Here is a 19,365-nt window from a genome sequence, read left to right as displayed (position 1 = left end):
GTTGAGTTTTGCTTTTCTTATATAATAACGAATAAAGTTCGTAATTGTTGAAATGTTGGGGGTAGGGGATGGGGGATGAGCATGAGGAGGGGGAAATGGGCCCCTGGGGTCTCCCTTTGTTGTTTGAAGTATTAATTTTAATTTCACTGAATTTTTCAAAAACTATTCTGATGCACAGAAATTAGTGTCCTTTTTTTAATATAGAAACGTTTTTACTGAGGGAAACAAGAGTGGACAGACGTAGAGACGACTGGTGATTAGCGTATACCTCGACCAGGTAACTTTCAACGCGGAAGCTGTGCTGAATAGTACGGCGTCTCTCCGCCGTGCGGTGACGGCCGCCGATTGTTGCCTACGATAAAATATCCTACGTTATAAATTAATAATAGCTCGACCTGATTTTTACACAACATGTTGTAGATTTTCTTCATGGATTTCGCTCAGTTAGTTTTATGCTTTGAACGGTGAGTGAAAGTGATTTAATGAAACAATGCGCCGAACATTTTCTTTCGGAATTTTCTAAACAAGAGAAAATTGACATAATACAAATATAGACCAATTCTTTAAGTTATTTTGCTCAGTTTAAAAAGTTGTGTTTTATTCGTGCATAAACAATTAATTCTGTAGAATTTATTTATGGAAAATTACCTATGGCTTTACACAAGGCGATTCAAGTATGAAACTTGAGCGCTTTCTTTAAAAGTGTCCATTTGTGTTTCAAAAAGTAAGAAGAAAAAAGAAGAAATATCAACAACCTTACGGTTACGCGTAAGATTGGATGAAAATTATGTCATTACTATCACAATCCAGCCCCAGTTCGTTCATTTAACCCATGAAAGCGGATTCATATGTCCAGTCACGCAATATCAAGAACCCGGTATGGAGGCTTTGAAAATGTATTTATATTTTATAGATTAAAATTAATTTTGTCGTGTGTGTGTGTGTGCTTGTAATTGTGACTGAACCAACACCTTATCCTCTTTTTGAGACGGACACTTATTGTGCCTTCTCATCAACCAGATGATAATTCAGACCGAAGCGTCCGCACGGAAAGTAGGTGACCTCTTCATTATTATGTAAATCAGGTGAGCGTTTAGGTGAGAGGTACTCAGATAGGACCAAGGTCAGTAGAAGATGGAGAAGAAGGATGTCCCATGCCATATTCCTGATATTGCCACATGTTGACCGAAAAGATGGCACTGAAACCGGCAGCAGTACCTCGTAAGTTCGGTACAGATGATAGAAAATGTATGGTAACATTTCTTAGTTTTGCATTGACGATATTTTCCCAAAATGGTGCACTCTAGGCATAATGACCATGGGGACATCTAACTGACGAGAAGTATACTTTCTCCTAGCTTTCCTTCAGTGCCTTTTGGGCACCCTTTTGTTTCTGATACCATTAACTTTCCATGAGGGTTCAATATGAAGATATATTTAGATATATATACACTGTATATTATATTTGTATAATTTAAAAGCTTAATTGCGATTTATTAATTATAACGCAAAAGATACTGACACGAACTGCTGTAATGAGCATGTAATGCTTTATCAGATCTTTAGACATTGTTTTATGTATACGGATTTATTCCTTTAATTCCAGTGACTCCAAGTACCGTTTTCGAAGATACCAGAAGCGTCCTACTCAAAGACACGTTTCGTGTTCAGCATATACAGCCCCACGCCCATGCCAAGATAGCCTCCTATGCCGACGTTTGTCTGTTCGTTTATATGCAGGGACGACATTTAGTACGGAATTTTATGTTTGCTTTTGCTTGTAACATTCTGCTCCAAAACGTATATTAAACTAAAAAAGCACTCAGAGATCGCAGACCTCCGCCAAGGCAGCAAAGTCTCCATTAAATGCCGTGTCACCCCTAATTTTTCGATATTTTTGATTATTGATTGATTATTGATCCGGATCACCACCAAAAATTAATCATCTGTTCCTTGGCCCACTTCTGACAGTTCCTGAATATTTCATCAAAATCGGTCCATAACTTAGTTTTTTGATTATTGATTATTGATTTATCATTGATCCGGATCACCACCAAAAACTAATCATCTCTTCCTTGGTCCACTTCTGACAGTTTCTGAAAATTTCATCACAATCGGTCCATAACTTTCCATAATGTTGATGACAGACAGACAGATAGACAGAAAAACAAACAAACTGGGGTGAAAACATAACCTCCTTGGCGGAGGAAATTAAAAGACGAATAAAATGAGCTTTCTTTTTATGAAACTTCTCATAAAAATTAAATCCATACTAAGCGTCTGACCTGCATGATGCTCGGTTGTTTCTTTTGGTAATTGTATGATACTATGTCGTAGTACAGTGCTCTATCTGATCATGGTGTTATAAGGGTAATTTACATGCTTTTGGGTAGGGGTTGATACCTGTTTTTTTTTTTTTTTTCAAACCACCTGAAATGTTAGATTTAAACTCCTCATTTAACAGAAATAATGTGTGTATAAAATGATAAAGTGATTGATTTAAAAACATCATAGATTAATTTCCAAGAAGAGAATGTTTTCTGTTTGTCACTGAAAATGTGCGTGTGGACAAATCTGCAATTTGACACCTCGCTGTGAACTTGAAGTTGTACTCTTATTCATTTTAAATTAATTATGTTGACCTCTGGGAAAGAAACACATTGCAACCGCATTACGTAAAATGCATACAGGGTATAGGAAAATTTTAATTACATTTATCGTGTGTTCAGTTGAAAAAGAGGAAGGGATGTTAATCTACAAAAAATACACTGTTAATAAAACGTATAACGCCTTAGAAATTCCAACATTGTGTAAAAGGCAAATGTGCCCACGTAATTTCAGAATTGTCCACATGTACAATATCGATCTTTTAACATGTATGAATATGGCTGTGTGACTGTGAATAAACTTCCTCTGGTTCTCGGTGTTTTCAGTACTGGGCGGGGACCAAATGTCCGTTTCCAGAAACAAAGTTAAACCATGGGGTGGGGTAAAAATTGTCATCCAAAATAAATACCAATTTAGTATTGCATTAGTAGAATGGAGATAAGAAAATTGTTCCTATAGTTGGCTACAAAAATTTCCCAGGATTGGGATGATTTATATGCCGTTTAGGATTTACAAAACAAAAGTGTCGAAAAACAACGGGGGCATAGACTTTATTTAGATACCGTTTGTCCATTAAAATGTTTCTGTAGGACTGACATTAATCATAGCCTTTTGCTTTCCATATTTTCAAAATCACTTGAGCTGTGGCAAAGACCAATTTTTGGGAGATAATGAATATTCTGAAAGGTTTCTATGAATTTTTTGACCGCCAACTTTTGTCAATTTTGCTCAAAAAGAGTGAACAATTAATAATTCTTAAACAAAATTATAGATTTTTTAAAATTAGATAATATGATTTACTATTTTATCTGTTACACTTCAGTCCATTCTAACAGTTTGGTCAGTTATTTATTTATTTAAGAATTTTACGGAATTATCACCTAAAATGTTATTTCAAAGTATTTTGTTCTTCTAAATGGCAAATTCGATATTCTACCAAAGTGAATGTAAAGCTTAATACTTTCTTTGGTTTTAATTTTTAAAGTGAAAAACATGCCTAAAATCTTTCACAGGAGCGTTCTAATTACAGTTGTTCTGTATTCTTATTCATTTTAATTTTATTCGGGAGCAAGGGGTGACTGAGCAAGACCGGCTAGGTTAGATATCAGTCCTGCATGTCCATGTTGTGTTATTTTTGCTTAGTATCATCATTGAACGCCGAGAACCAGAGTCGGTTTTAAGTGGATGTGAAAAGTCACTTCAAGTACAATTATTTTTTGAGTAAACTTTTAAGTTTTGTTTGTATATTATTCTGAATTTGGCTAAGACTTGGATAATCTTGTAAGCCGTCCATGCCTTTATGTCGTTTCTTATTTCCATGCTTTGCCAATGTAAATTTTCATCCACAGTTACGCCATGTATGATATTTATTTTCGGACTTAGTGCAAAGAAAACAAAATTTGAAAAAAAACATCGATTGGCAAAGCAACCAAGAATCTTACAACATGAAGAAATTTTGGCTTCTGTTCGATTGGGTGTGCAAATATCAACGAGACGACATAGGACAAAGTCTGCTTACATGCGTGTGTGTGTGTGTGTGTGTGTGTGTGTGTGTGTTAGTGCACGAATGACGTTTACAGAAGATTATTTGCATTTTTAAAATTGTTACAACCTCTGAATTTGGACAGATATTTTTTTGATGGAATTCGATGAAGATAAGGCACTAATGACAAGGCATAAAAAGTTGCCAGGTAAAATTTGTTTGAAAAGTCAATTTTGTCTATTATCAGTTATGATCTTAAACTTATTTTCTCAAAAGTCAAAGGATTCTGTCTTTTCGTAACAATGTTCAAAATGCATACAATCTTCGACTTGTTTTACTTGCAGATTTAATGCATTTTTTGTTTGTTAAATTTTAATTTATATTAATTTAGAACACAAAATGTTATATCTTCATAATTGTTATAAAAATTTTAGTGCTGTAAATAATTCATTTTGACAGTAATAAACATACACATGCTTTACTTCGTTCAAAATTTGCAAAAAGAATCTCTTTTTCCCCAGCTCACCTCGATCCCTACTTCTCCTGCTTACTATTCTGCCGCGTTATCCACTGAGCCACCACCTCAGCTTAACATTTCTAGTTCGTAGGACACTCTTATCGCCAGTTAAATTACTCATTTTGATTTTTTTTGCAAAAGGTAATTTGCTGGGACCTAGAAGCGCCAGGTTTCGAACCCAGGTCTTGCTGGGACCGAGTCGCGCGTGCTATCCACTCTCCTAAGTGTTCCCACCCACCCACCCCTGGTAGACTTTCCTTTTATAGTAACTAAGGAGAAATTTTAAAAGGCCTTCTAGAAAATAAAGTTCCCAGATACCCGAATCGAAACACCACCCTTACAGTTCGCCGAGCCAATGAAAACGATAAGCCATTTGGAATGTAATTGTAAAGTACTTTATTTCGAGCAAAATAAAACTACCATTGATGTATTCTCATACTTTCAAACATCCACTTTGTTGAAGATTATTAAAACATAAAAATCACAATAAGTTTTGCATATTCAGAATTATAAAAACAAAAATATTGATATCTGCATTAAGACTCGATTGAGTTTTATTTGACAAATACACTATCTAATGAACTACTTGACTAATGTTTGATCTTGTTATAATATTAAACATTATTTCAGGTAAAAATGGCAATCCGTTTTTTTAATATCATTTTAAACAAAAACAACGGCAGATCTAGTAGCTGTTTCACCCCACACCACCGCAGGAAAATTCGAAAGAAACTCACTCTGATATCACAATTTTAAAAGTCACAAAAAATACTCCGAATTGCCAAGAATTTGAAAATATTACACCCTTTCAAAACTCCATGTATCTGCCATTATTTTTGTTTCATTTTAACCAGAAGGTGCTATGAACTTTTTCATGGTATGGCTTTTTCTACATTTGATACGACATAGAATTCCGACGGTTACTGCTTAGAGGAAAAAACACATTTTTGCTATGTTTTGAAAAAAATTGTCACAAGCCGTTTGTGAAATAAATTCTGACATTTAACAGCGACCGATACATTCAAATATACTACATTACTAAATGGGGAATGTGAAAAAAAAAACAATTCCCGAGAGACAATAACTATTGAAAAAAAAAACATTTTAGCAATTGCAACGTGTAATTATTAAACCTAGGAAGAATGGAGGGACAAATCATGGTGTTGCTTATACCACCTTTCATTTATAATGTAAAGTCCAAAAATGTGTAACAAATGGTTTGCAACTTTCTGACCGTAAATAATGTTCTCATATGAGAAAATAAACACCATTTCTGCATCGATATACTGAAGATGCTGCTGACATAGAATTGCTAAAAAGCAGTTTTAGTTTTGAAAATGGGAAACTTTGGACCACATGACTGTTCCCTCCATCTTTATGCAAGAGTGAGATCTGTTCAACAAATTAATGCCACAAATGCAAGTCATAATTAACAAAAAAATTACAAAAAATATTGCATATACTATTCACCTTAACTTTAGAAAAATCAGTGATATTAAGATTACAATCCAGATGAGCAAACTTAGATAAATAACAAACATCGTTTAATATATCTATAGTATCTTTATGCAGAGTTTAACTTGGTACACTTGGCTTAGCCAAATCACTTTACAAATTAAACCTTAAATGTGCGAACTTAATATACTCCATTACTCAAACAAATTGATCGATAGTTGTCCGTAAAAATGACACTTTTTCCTCAACAAGACAGCAAGTTTTCAAGCTTCAAAACATTATACAGGCAAGAGTTTTAAGTAACTAGATTTTGAGTCACCCTCGCTATGGAAATAAAGACTTGTGAATTTTACACGTGGCTATACAATTATAAAAATTTGTAACCCCAAATGGGGTTTTCAGATCGTAGTTTTGGAAACGGTTTTTGGATAAAGTAAATCTAAAGAGAAATTTGCTGAATTTTTTTTTTTTTTTTTTTTTTGCGCTTTATTAAAGGTCCAAGCCACATTGAACACCTTCAAAATTAAGAATTTAATTCCAGTAGTTCGAAGCGAGTGTAAGAATTGTAAATGCCAAGTTCCAAGAGCCGAGTGAAATGCTTGTTTGTTTAGAAAATAAAGAATATGAAATGTTTAGTCTTTTAATAGAATTTTGTCAACTAAGCATTAAACAATTTTAGAAATGGATTAAATTGATTTTGTATTATTTGTAAGATCAATAACATAAGACAGCTTCAGTATAATTTATTTCTTTGCAAGGACGTGAATAAGTAACATAAGTCACAAAATGTACAAAATTACATGAACAGTTTTCAAGGGGATCTTTTTTTTTCGTCTTTTGATGAAAAGGTCAAACTGAGCTTCCCTTGTGAGTTTTTCTGGACCAGAAAAGTAAATTTTCCGTATTTTTGAGCATTATATTTGCATTGAAATAAACGTCAAGTCACAACTTGCTGCCTTGCTGAAGAATACCGCAAATAGTATTACAAACGTCATGGAGGCAAACTCAAACTCAGACAGACTATGTAACGTAAAACATGTTTAAAGGCATAAGAGGCGGTTTCATTCTTTGGCGAAATAAAACAAGCTTTTTTACTAATGACTACGCAATGTTTAATATTCTGCATTTTAATTTTTTACAAAAGGCTTTAAAACTTGAAGGTAAAAAAAACACGGTAAATTGCTTTGGACAGAACTGTTTGACTAGACAACGTGATATTGACATGAGCCATAATTAAGAAATATTAAAATTACGTTCAAGCATTACTTGCGATCGCCCCCTATGCCTTGAAAATCATGCTTTCATAACCAGTCACGCAGATAGCAGTACAACTATTTACTAGCTCACATACTTCAATGGTATTATTTGTGAAAACATGCCAAAATTAGAAGTGGAAGTATATCACTAAACCAAAATCACGTTCTTTAATTTTCAACTGTGACCATTTTGCTGTACTATAATTATGACACAATTGTATTAAAAACCACTCACTAAATTTCAACAGCCAAAATTTAAAAGAGCCATACCACAGAATTTTCCCCATCTTGACTATTTCGCATGTAAAACTTTACTGCCACTACTAATTCTGCCGATGTAGTTTAAAATTCTGTGTAGTTAACATGAGACACAACTGCAAATTTTACTGTCATCAGGTACGTGATGAAATAAAGGAGGCATGAAGGACACAAAATATTACGTGGGGAAAATACTGGTGGATGGTAAAACCCAGTGTTCAACATGCAGCCGTCAAAGACATTTTTTAAATACATCAAATATAAGTTACCAACAAATACCTAAAACCATTGTCTTATAACGTTTCGTTGAATCGGTTAAAACTGAAATATCTACATATATATACTTAGTATCCTGGCCGCCTTGCATCCACACCCTGGTCACTCAGAACTGAAGAAGTGACATCTCTTCCAAGGGTTCAGGTTTCAAATGGTCCATCGGGGTAGGAGGCAGGTATAACCGCCCTTTCTATTTATCATTTACCATAAGTTGACTGGCAGATTTTGATAAGCAATGTACTAAAATAGTAATGTACAGGAAGCTTTTGTTTCCCGCATATTTCAAATTACACTAGATTAAATTAATTAAATTAAGCTTCAGACCCTTACACCCCCAAAGTAAAATGGCATTATGTAGGTCACTGGACATCCTTTTATGGTCTACTGCGTGCTGCAATCTGAGCAGTTTTTGCCAGGTTTGACAAACCATACTGATCTATAGCGCCGTCTGGAGGGGAACACAAATTATCTTCTCTGCTGCAATCGGTAGCTCAGCATATTGTTTTGGTGTGTGTGTGTGTGTGTGTGTGTGTGTGCACGCGCCTGTGCGTGCTAAATCTTCATCACCACAGAAATGGCGATAATAATGCAATTTGAACTGGCACATATACCAATAAAGTCATAGTAATGAAAATAACACCAACGGTACATGTAATCTACAAACTGTACGGGCATCATCTCTGCTTACAGTTAGCTGTACTTTTTATCTGTTAATTATATGAACCCAAAAACCATATAAAATGACCTTAACATACTACATCAGTTTACCATAATGTAAAAATGTAATGATGAAATAAATAAACCCTATATTAAAAGAGAATTGAATAGATGAAAAGTGAATAGATAAACTATCAAAATCGACCAAGTATTTTAACCGAATTGAAAAAAAAACGTACATGCACGGTGCTTATATATTCCATTATGTAAAGTTCAGATAATGAATAGTTTTTAGTTGCAAGGTTCGTTTTTCGTAAAAGGACACCGGTTTCTGTTTTCCAGAATTTTTTAACGACACTTTTTTCTTAAAATTTTATTTGGAAAATTGAATAAAATTAAAATTTATAATCCAAACAACAAAGGGAGACCCATGTTACCCCTGCCCCTCTTTCCCTCCCCATAACACACACTATCTAACGACCCTATCAACCTAGTGTGTAAGAATCTTTTTTGAAAAACAACACTAGTCTCTAATTGCCCCAATTGTTTATTTTTATTAAATAAAATCTAAGTTAGTCAGCCACTCAACAAAGCGAGACGCCCAGGGGCCGACCTGTAGAAATCGATCGGCGCTCATCTCGTCCTCCCTCTCGCACGTCGAGGAGAGACCGTAACACCCTGCCCAGCTTCCACGGTGAGGGTGACCTGATCGCAATAGACGCTAATCGCCAGTCGCTTCTTCCTCCATCCAATCTGGTCTCTGGTTTCTCGGCGTCAGAATCGGATCTGAAAAACGACACTAGTTTCTGGTTGCCAGAATCGTTTTTTGAAAAAAAATCCAAAATTGGTCCACCCTACAGCATGACAAGAAACCCAGGGGCCTTAAATCTCTCCCCTGGCCTGGGATATTTAATCACAGACAACGATCAGTGGCCATTTCTGCCTCCCCGCAAGGTGGAGAGACCGTTATATTCAGCATGGCTTCCGCGGTGATGGCTTCCTGTGCCCCGTAGCCGCTGATCGGCGGTCGTCTCGGCCTCCCCTCCGGGCGGGGAGAGACTGAAGTATTCAACACAGCTTCCGCGGTGAAGGCAACCTGTGCGAGGTAGACATCGATGGGCGGTCTTCTCGGTCTCGGCATAAGACGGGGAGAGACCGTTACACCGTGCCCGGGTCCCACGGGGAAGATTACCTGTTTGCAGTAGACGCTAATCGCCTTACGCCTCTTCCTTCGTTCAGTCTTGCAAAACGAGGATAAAAGAAAAGGCTTGACGCGTATGTTCGTGATATGTACTTCTCGAATTACCTCGCAGTATACGTGTGGGTCTTATTGCAAAACGTGATCCACGCATTAGCACAGTATATATAGTCTCCTAATATAAACTTCACCTAGCAAACAGATCGCTTAGTGTGTATAAAGATACCCCTTGCCCTCTGAACACTGCCTCTTATTCAACACGTAAAGTTTACAGTTCTCCAAAGGCATATCACATCCATGTCCACAATACATTTTTTAAACATGAATTTCTTGTATTGTAATATTGAGAAACGTCTTGCATATGTCACCCTTACTTTTTTAAGAAAGAAAATAACAATGTGACACCTTTTTATGAGTGGTGATTTTATTGATTATAAAATGTATTGAAATTTAATCACCTCGGACTTACACCAAAAGGGAGCAAAACATAAACACACCGTATATGAATTTTGTATCCTTATGATACCAAATTATAGGCCTAATATCATGATCCTTACAGATACCGAACTAAAATTGCGTCAGAAATGACAGAGAAAGGTGTGTCCGTATCAATTATCCTGGAAGGACTCGTTCTAGTATTTCGTCTGATTACAATGTGATTATTAGCAAAAACTTATCGTGGACTGGATTAGTAAATTGGATCAAAATATCAAATATAACTCCCTAGCATATCCCAGTATAACGTGCCAGCTGTCCAAAACATCGCAATAGACGAGAATAAAGTGTAAACGTCAAATGTGAAACATAAAGTGGTAACAAGAGGTATTTCTCTTATGACAGATCGGAAAAAATTCAGTTAAAACAACGTAGATAAAGAATGTCATCCTCACTGGCCAGATTCTAACATCTCATGTAACTCCTTTTCGAGTTGTTTCTCCATCAAGCAGGCCATAAACGATCCATCCTCTGAAACAAAAATGGAAGCAGTTTCTTACTCTCTGAATTTATCTTTTAAGTTATACAATGTGCATCAGGCTTTTATACAACAAAAATGTACTTTTGTCTGGGAATTTTGACGTTTCCCTCAATAACCAAAGAATATCATGTGCCAAATTTGCCAAAAATAACGATCCATTTCCGAGTTCTAAATAAATTTTCATTGAAATTCACCGGTTTCCATTTCTATGACGAGAAATTAAAGACCCAAATGACAGAAACTTAAAACGGGTTTAAAGAACGTAATTCTGTCAACTATTTTTATACATAGTGTCTTAGTGATTAAGGGAAAAGCTATGAAATATTCAGGAAAATCAATTTTGCCACATGAAATTAAGTCTTGGACTCCCTGTGTTTCTTAACGGTTTTAGGGACCATTCTAAAGTATATCCGCAAGGAACGCGGAAGTTAACATTAAGGCTGATACCGCGGAGACTCTTCTTAACCTTACTTAAAAGGAGTGTGGGTTTTGAAGACAATGCGTGTCTTTTTGTGTATATTTTTCTTATCAAGTGATGTTTTATTACTACATTTTCAAGAAACCACGGAAATATGTAAGGCAAATAGAAATAGGAAAATGCCACTGCTGCTTCGATTGTCTTCATGAAAAGTTGAAGTTGTGGTTTCAGCTTTGATTGCTTTGGTGTGGGCGCTTGGATTCTGAACAAAATCAAGGTGCACTTAAATAAAACGGAACTAATTGAACTACAGGCTCGTGTGTGGATAACTTATACAATTCCTAAAACTGTAAGAAAGACTTGTATATACACGAAAAACACATCATATGGTCAGAAGTGTGGTAGGAGGACAGTTTCTTCTCACTAGAACTGAATACTGTCATCTGACAGTGAGAAGTACATCCAGCAAAGCGAAATGGAGCAATTCTCCCAAAATGGAAAACTCCCTTATTCAGGTTTTCTCTTGCAAGATAATTAAAACTAACTCAATATAAAAACGACTAATGTAAAGTATTAGTAAAATCAATTGAACAATAACTGATTGATAAATTTAGTGAATACGCCATGGGATGTTTTAATTAAGCTTCCCTGTGATATTTACATAATTTTTTACCTTTATATCTTAAAAATGTTAAAAATTCACGTAAATCCTGTAGCTGTGAAGATGAAGTTTCTGCCGGGGAAACAGCTGGTCGGAGCACGCTGCCAATGCTGGGTTTTAGTGGTCTTGACAAAGCAGGCGGCTGGTTTTGGTTTCGTAAAAGAAAACCTAACGGGAGCGCTCTTTTAAAACGGTGTCTACTTCCATCTGATGATGAGGCATGCTGCTGTAAGAAGCAAAAAATACTGGTTACATGTTATAAGAGATGGTATATATGAATGATATGTATGACAAAAAAGTTACAGGAAATTAGCAGTTTGATAAAGGACGAGGTACTGAGGCAGTTGGAGTTTTGAAAGACGAAAGGAACATATATCTTTCAGAAACCATTAATATTGAGTTTGGAATTAACTTGTTTTTTTTTTTTCAATATCAATTCATTTAGAATTTATCATAAAGCTGGGTCAGACCGATTCTTCCTTTGAGTATAGTTGACGGAAATACTACCATGGTTTTGTCCAGCGTGGGATTTAGAGTGGAGCCTGATAAGCAAGCACTGTCTTTCCGGAGATCTTTCAATCCATGTTTGGCAAAACTTTGATGTGTAACATACATTGTTAATGTCGATCAGGCTGCAGTGAGGTGTGAAATCGAAGGAAACTAATATAATATCGGTCTTTATTAAGCGCTTTGATTTGTTCACCGTTCTGCAAAATCATTTTTCCAGTGTAAATTCCAGCGTGGGGATCACACACTCCGACTAGTTCCGCTATCTTATGGACCGTGACCGAGCACTTCCACTACTGGCTATTTTGATAAGACACGAGACTAAAAACCGTTTGAACAGGGAATTAACACTGCACGCTCTACCTTAAAGCGAATCAATCAAACGTATTAAGTGGTGTCATCCCTTGAGAATCGAGACAAATCACATCGTTGAGCCGCGAACAACTAATTAAATGACATTAAAACACCGGATTAAAGGGAAACGTGATACCTTCAGTTTATATTGAATACGTGAACAATGGGGCGTTTTTTTATAGAGAAAATAGAGCACGGTCTGAACATTATCTGCGTCACACATCCATGTACGCTGCTTTCAAAATGACCGATTATCCATTAAAGGCTAACTTGTCTTTTAGGCAAATATAAGTGCATGAGAGTGCGTAGTATACTAGAAAACCATCAAAGCTTGCTTCCTTTGGAAGTTTGTGCTGAACATTGATATTCCTGAGCAGTTTTTGTCCTGTCTTTAGGCTAGTATTGGGGAAAATCACTTATAGTGATTAAGTAATTGTAAATTTAGTGTTTAAAGCAGACCCAATGTCCGATCGTGAATTAAAAATATCCGATTCTGGAGTCTCGCCTCGAGCTGCTTCAGAAGGTTACTCGACACGCACGCTATCTAGAAAACTTTTGAACGCTATCTAGAAAACAGTTGGACTGATAATATCACCATTTCCAGATACGTTAAACACGATTGGCTTCCAAAACCAATGGATTAAAACTTGAATCAAACCTCCATATTTTCAAAATAATGCCACCACGCCAAGCTCAGTTCGACATGTGTACTCAACGGATGGCGCTGAAATGACGCACCTTTTTCATTTTATTTACGTCCTTTTCGGCCAGTTTGACCATGTATGGATATATGTAGCAGTATAAAGCATTGTTCGGTTTAATGACCTACACTGTTTTTAAACTGACATGTGACTAACTTAAAATGCGCTTGGAACATTTCTAAGATAAGTTATTTTACTTTCAATGCAGTAAGTACCAGCTTGATTGCCATGTACTCTCTGGTTTAAGTAGCCAGCCAAATTAACATTAGTGGGATCATACAGTGGTCTTGCTCAGCTTGTTTAACGGTCAAGCATGCATCTTATATCTGGGATCAACCGGGTTTGTTTGATTCTTTCCTGAGCGCAGACTTCCTCACTAAATCAGAGTTTGCAATTGATGAAATTAAGTGCCTCGAATACCACTTGAAGGATATGCTTGAATTTAACATTAAACGATAAACGAGCGACAACGTCTAATGGGACTTCAAGTTATTGCCGTTAGAAAAGTCCCTTTCAGATAAATTAAAATCAATGAACAGGCACCCATCAGCACTGTATTATAGTATTCATCACCATATTCACCATATTTGTTCTGTCCGTCAGATTGTACGTATGTTTTGCTTTGCCATGTTCTATGCACCCATCCGTTGTTATTGAGCACCTTATTGCTTTTTCCAACTTATCTGTTAAATAGTGACGATATATGGGTGCTGTGTCAATGATATGGTATGTAAATCATTGACAAAGCACCAACCCATATATCATCAGCTGTGTCAGTGATTTACTATGTTGACAGAATCTCGACTTTGACCAGTGTACCTTGTGATATAGGCTTAAAGTAACAAAAGTCAAAGTTAACAAGTTAACCAGCAAGTATTCACATTATTTTAGATGTCCTGGAAGTTTGTTTGTCTGTATCTCTGAAAATGGTAGATATGGCCACCAATTTTGTAACACAAAATAAACGTCTAAAGTGATCTTAGATGCATTCTATAAAGATTTGGCTCTCTAATGGTGCGTTTGAATGGTTTTGCGAATAGGTTACTCTTAGATTTCTTTCAATGTCACAGAGGTCATATTCAGAAATCTCAACGTGACGATATTTCTTGGAAATTTGTTCCATGGAAATAGTTTACAAAAAAGACACGCGATTAGCAGGTGGACTCGTCCTGCGATGACAGATAGTACTATTTTAACCGAAATGAGAGACGCTTAATTAGCCTTAATGGGTTTTCTGGATATACGCAAATATGTTGTCAAAAAATGACTGAGGTGATTTTCAGCGTTGCGATGAAATTATAGGGTTTAACTGGGGTTTTCACCGTGGAAGTTGTCAATATCTTACAAAATCGATAAAATAATCAGTCCGAATCATGCCATAGTCTTCCGTGCATCAACTCATCAATTTGCCACCACGTAATGTGCGCGCGCGCGCGCGTGTGTGTGTGTGTGCGTGCGCGTTTCATTTACTTCTACAGTTGTAGATGTTTTGTATTGATTGTTTGGAACAACTGAAATTATATGTTCCGAATTATGATGGACGAAGAGAACAATTGCTTCGATACAAATGCTAAGAATGGTTCCACTGTGAGACAACTATTTGTTTCAGGCATATATATATCACATTGCAATACATGCGTTCCAAATATGTATGCATTTTAAATGTTGTATCAGTCAACAGGTGAAAACGTTTTTACACCCAGTTTAACGTATATTTCTCTTTAAAAAGTGTACTGAGGAATGGCTTCTCTCTCAACAATACGAAAATCTTCCCAAAGTTTGCGCTTTTTAATATCTAAGTTACGATATGAACATAATCAAAAATAAACAGAATTGTTTAAAATTTACGATTAAATATACCGTACTTTATAGACCAAATATTTTACATAAAAATTTTAACTTGAATTGATGCGGGGAAATTAAGGGGGCGTTGTAATATGAATACGTCTCCAATAAGTGGGTGAACCACCTTATTTTGAAACTGTTCATTAACACGAAATTGCTCTCATCTCTCCGTAATTACCTATTTGGCAACACTAACTTACCGAACCATAGGCTAATGATGGTATGAGAACACAGGACACAAAGACAGCGCAAAAAAGCCTTGATACGGTTGCATTCATTTTCAGATTCTTAATCATCTCCTGCAAACGAAAAAATGAAAGAATAATGCAGACAGTATGTGGACGTTTATTTGTATTAACTCACAAACTAGCCTTTTCCCCGTCAATTCTACACAAATGATGATTATTTGACCAAAATGTTTTTGGAAAGAGTGAGAACAGGTTCTCCAACACTTACTAGTTTTAACTTATACAATTCACTTTATCGATAAGATATCCATTAAGGGCTGCTGCACTCGACTGTTTGCTGTGTCAATTTAAGCCTTTCCTTTTTGAAATTGTACTAACTACAAACCAGCAATAACATGGTAAAATGCATGATTGTAAGCATTCCTGCCATCTTTGTGTCTTAAAAAGACCGAAATAAATTACCTAAGAAAAAGAAATGATTTACAAAACAACAATTATTCAATTGTAAAAGTAATTAGTTGAGTACAATTTCAACAAAAATCAAAAAAAAAAAATAAATAAATAAATAAAGACCACTGCATTGCAAATTTCGAAGCACAAAGTCTTACCTTAGTTGTTTTTGCACAACTCCGAACCTCTTGCAATCTAAGCGCTCTTCTTGGTATTGTTCGTCACTACTGAATGTACTTCACTACTGCAAACTTGTCCGTTTTATAAATGGGTGTTTGTGCGTTCAAACAGCAGGCGTGTTGGACCTATTTTCCAATCGATGGCTTCTCGGAGATCAATGACGAACTTAATCGCGGCTTCAGCAAAATAAAGGCTAAGGTTTCAGGTCACTGTCCATTTGTCCGGAATTATTAGACAACAGAGAGTCTATTGACGCAGGCGCAATGTATTTGAACAGAAAGAGACAAAAGACACACCTACCGATTCCCGCAATTGAAGCCGATTCCCGTAATTTAAGTCACTGACGTGATCGTGTGCTCAAGCTTACATGGAGTGTTCGTGGTAGGAATTTGCGCAAGTGAGGGACCATCTCATAACATTTACGTTGTTTTATTTCACTTATAGTGTTTTTTTGCTTTTAGTAAGTTATGTAATTGTTATGAAAAACGTTGGACCTAAGCCGATTGTGTACCCAGCTTAATATAATGCCAAATATGTCAGCTATTATAAAAGCAATTGTCGAACAACCAGTATTCTTTATTCCCTTCTCTCTTGTTGTGAATGGGATTATGAAAGTTTGTGGTGCATTGGGATGGAGGAGACATAAAGAGTATGTGATTCGAACCACCTGCAGCTTTGTTTATTCGTCGTTCATTTTAAAGAAATCCATCTTATAAAACATATTCACAATTTCCCCTTTCTCTCCTAAAGAATTACGTCTTTCCAAGTAATCAGCCTACAACAGTAAATGTCTCCTCTGTTTGAAATTCCATCAGTTCCAAGTTAATTGAAGGTTATGCTTGACCCCCGGTTAACTAGATAATGTGTGTTGTGGTGGTTCATAGTGGTGGGTCTGCCTTGGATTTTTCTCGCATTTTATAAATTTGATATCTTAAGAGAATCTTAATATTCGCCAGGGGAATCATCACGGGGAGTCCCCAGGGATCTATGAGTTTTAACCATTAATCTACGTAATTTTCACCACAAGGACATTATGAGTTTATTTCCCATGGGGATACACAATGATGTAATCACTTGTAGCTCTTATGTTTTTATACTTGGATGTTTAGCCAATACATTTAAACTTAAAAACACAAATTTATCAGCAAATTAAGGTACATTTATAAATTATGTCGTATCAACTTAGTTTTTTAATAAAAAAGGCTGTTTTCCTATTTCTGCATGAAAGTGCAGAATAATGTTAATAGTCTGAAAAAGGAATAAGAAAAGAATGACTTGTGTATCTTTTCTGTGTTATCAGCAACCATCAGTTTGCATTAAATGTTGTATTAATTAAAGCTTAAATAACCTGCTTATGTCATATATCTTTTGTTATATTTCATGGTGCAAAGGTTATTTTGCGGCTGCAACATCCCCAAATTATTGATGGGTTTCAAATCGAACCTCAAATGTCCAATCTTTATTACACATTGTTGAAATAGTTTTCATCAAGAGATTTATTGGGGCAAAAAAGGCTGGGGCCAATTCAGACAGATATACCCACGGGATATTCTGTCACTGCCGGACAGTGTAAAATCTTGGGTTCCAAGAGTCACAACTTTGCGTCTCCCTCTTCCCAAGATTTTGCCCGCTGTGCACTTCGTACCATTAGAACGCTACATACCTGTCTTGATCGTTACGTACCTACTAGTATTGACAAACAGCTTCAACTTTCAGATGCAACTTCTGTGTCTTTATTTAGAGTCAGCATCATGCTTGTGATTAGATGACATCTATAATCATCAGCTACTTCGTGATTTTGATAAAAATGAATAATAATTAGGAATGCACATGTAAACATCTTCGATAAACCACGTTTTTATCGCTGTGAAATCAGACACACGCATCTTAAGTGCTCTGTTCAGGATTTGATTAAATGACTAATCACTAGAAAAAAACCTGCTTCATGTAATTGGCACCTAGCTCATAAGCGACAAGTCTATGATTACATCCCGTGGCGCAGAGGGAATTAACACAGTAATGTTATCAACGACACTGTGTACTGATTATTTGACAGCATATAAACAAACCCATCTTTGTACCATGCAGCGACCCCATTCCCCAAGTATCAGCCTTACGAGAAGAAATTACCAAACCTTTGTCTTGTGCGTTGAATGGCATGCTGGTTATTTATAGCCATCCACATCATTCACTGAAACGAGGATCAAGATTGTAAACAAAAACCCTTAGTTTGGGAGACAATTCCAATTTGCTCACAGTGGAACCTATTATTGGACTTAAGATTTATGGCTAGTAGTAAACCAAGAAGTTTCAATGCAAGCAAAAAGCAGTCCAGCTAAAATTCAATATGCAATTTGGACAGAAATGTCGTTAAACAATTTAAGCCCGTTTGGTCTGCAATAACCATGGTTGTCAGAACCGCAAGATGTATGGCAGTTGCAGACGATACTGTATGATTAGACAATTCAAACTCTAGCGTGAAATGGCATGGTGGGATACAGGGCGGCTGGAATACTGACATAACATTTACCATTACATTTGCAGCGTGTTCATACTGCATTTTCTAGACAATCTGGAAATGCTTGTTACATGTAGTACAATGTTATATTTCTAGCACTGCATAAATGCAATTTGCTTGTAATTGCACAACGCGTTAGTCAAACGATCGCTCGCTAAAATCTTTGCCAATGAGCAAATTTTCTGTCTCGCTGGTTTAAGGAAAGGTACCGGTAGCTTTGTGAAACTGGCCTAAAATTTTGAGGTGTTAATGACAGATGCTGTCAAAACTAATTTTTCCCCATTGATGATCACGTATTAGGGGTAAATAACTGCAGTCAACCATTCTCATTTGGGGTATCTTGATTGGAACACGCAACACACATTCTACTACTGTATAAAGAAACCGATGTTTCGTACATCAGGGAGTCCATCCTCCATTTGATTCATACAATCTATGGAAAGCGGTACAAATCAATGGGAACTGGGCACTGTCTCACAGTCAGACAAAAAGACAAACTATAATTTTGTTAATTACTACCTTTAATTTTGCCGATCTTCATACATTTGACAACATATTTATTTTCATTATGATGAATATAATCAATAATTAGAATCATTCGATGGAACTTGTGTTTTGCAGTTACTGATATATTAGGCTGTGCTTTATTACTTAGTGACTAAATTTCAGCATCAGCGGAAATAACATGGTGGCAAAAACGCCCAGGCATTAATAAATTGAAAACACTTTATTCTGAATGTGATTTTCTTCTCTTGTGTATATTTTGCAGTTCCCATGTACATGTATGACGCAATTAAGATCTTTGACAATCTTTTCACAAGTGAAATACACAATTTTCAGTTCTCATTGTGGGCAATTTT

At 36.1% G+C, this 19,365-nt stretch overlaps 1 protein-coding gene across 1 annotated transcript; it reads right to left on the bottom strand.

Annotated features, from left to right (window-relative positions):
• Positions 1–10,092: 10,092 nt before the first annotated feature.
• On the bottom strand, positions 10,093–16,352 carry LOC106164710 (uncharacterized). Its single transcript, XM_087002247.1, has 4 exons — positions 15,966–16,352; positions 15,370–15,468; positions 11,775–11,988; positions 10,093–10,673 (listed from the first exon to the last, which is right to left on the bottom strand). Exons 2-4 carry the CDS (start codon positions 15,463–15,465, stop codon positions 10,594–10,596), a joined length of 390 nt encoding a protein of 129 aa, XP_086858373.1. The 5' UTR covers positions 15,466–15,468; positions 15,966–16,352; the 3' UTR covers positions 10,093–10,593.
• Between the last annotated feature and the right edge of the window lie 3,013 nt (positions 16,353–19,365).

This window comes from Lingula anatina, chromosome 1 (assembly GCF_051362555.1).
Source record: "Lingula anatina isolate TDL-2025a chromosome 1, LinAna3.0, whole genome shotgun sequence".
Taxonomy (NCBI): domain Eukaryota; kingdom Metazoa; phylum Brachiopoda; class Lingulata; order Lingulida; family Lingulidae; genus Lingula; species Lingula anatina.
Note: the sequence above shows the minus strand (reverse complement) of the source record. Positions and strands in the feature narration are given on the sequence as shown.

Excerpts from the sequence above, each read along its gene's own strand:
- LOC106164710 (XM_087002247.1), bottom strand. The coding sequence starts at position 15,465 with ATGATTAAGAATCTGAAAATGAATGCAACCGTATCAAGGCTTTTTTGC. Across the intron at positions 11,989-15,369 it reads CATCATTAGCCTATGGTTCG|CAGCATGCCTCATCATCAGA; the intron begins GTAAGTTAGTGT and ends TGCTTCTTACAG. Across the intron at positions 10,674-11,774 it reads AACATTTTTAAGATATAAAG|AGGATGGATCGTTTATGGCC; the intron begins GTAAAAAATTAT and ends TTTTTGTTTCAG.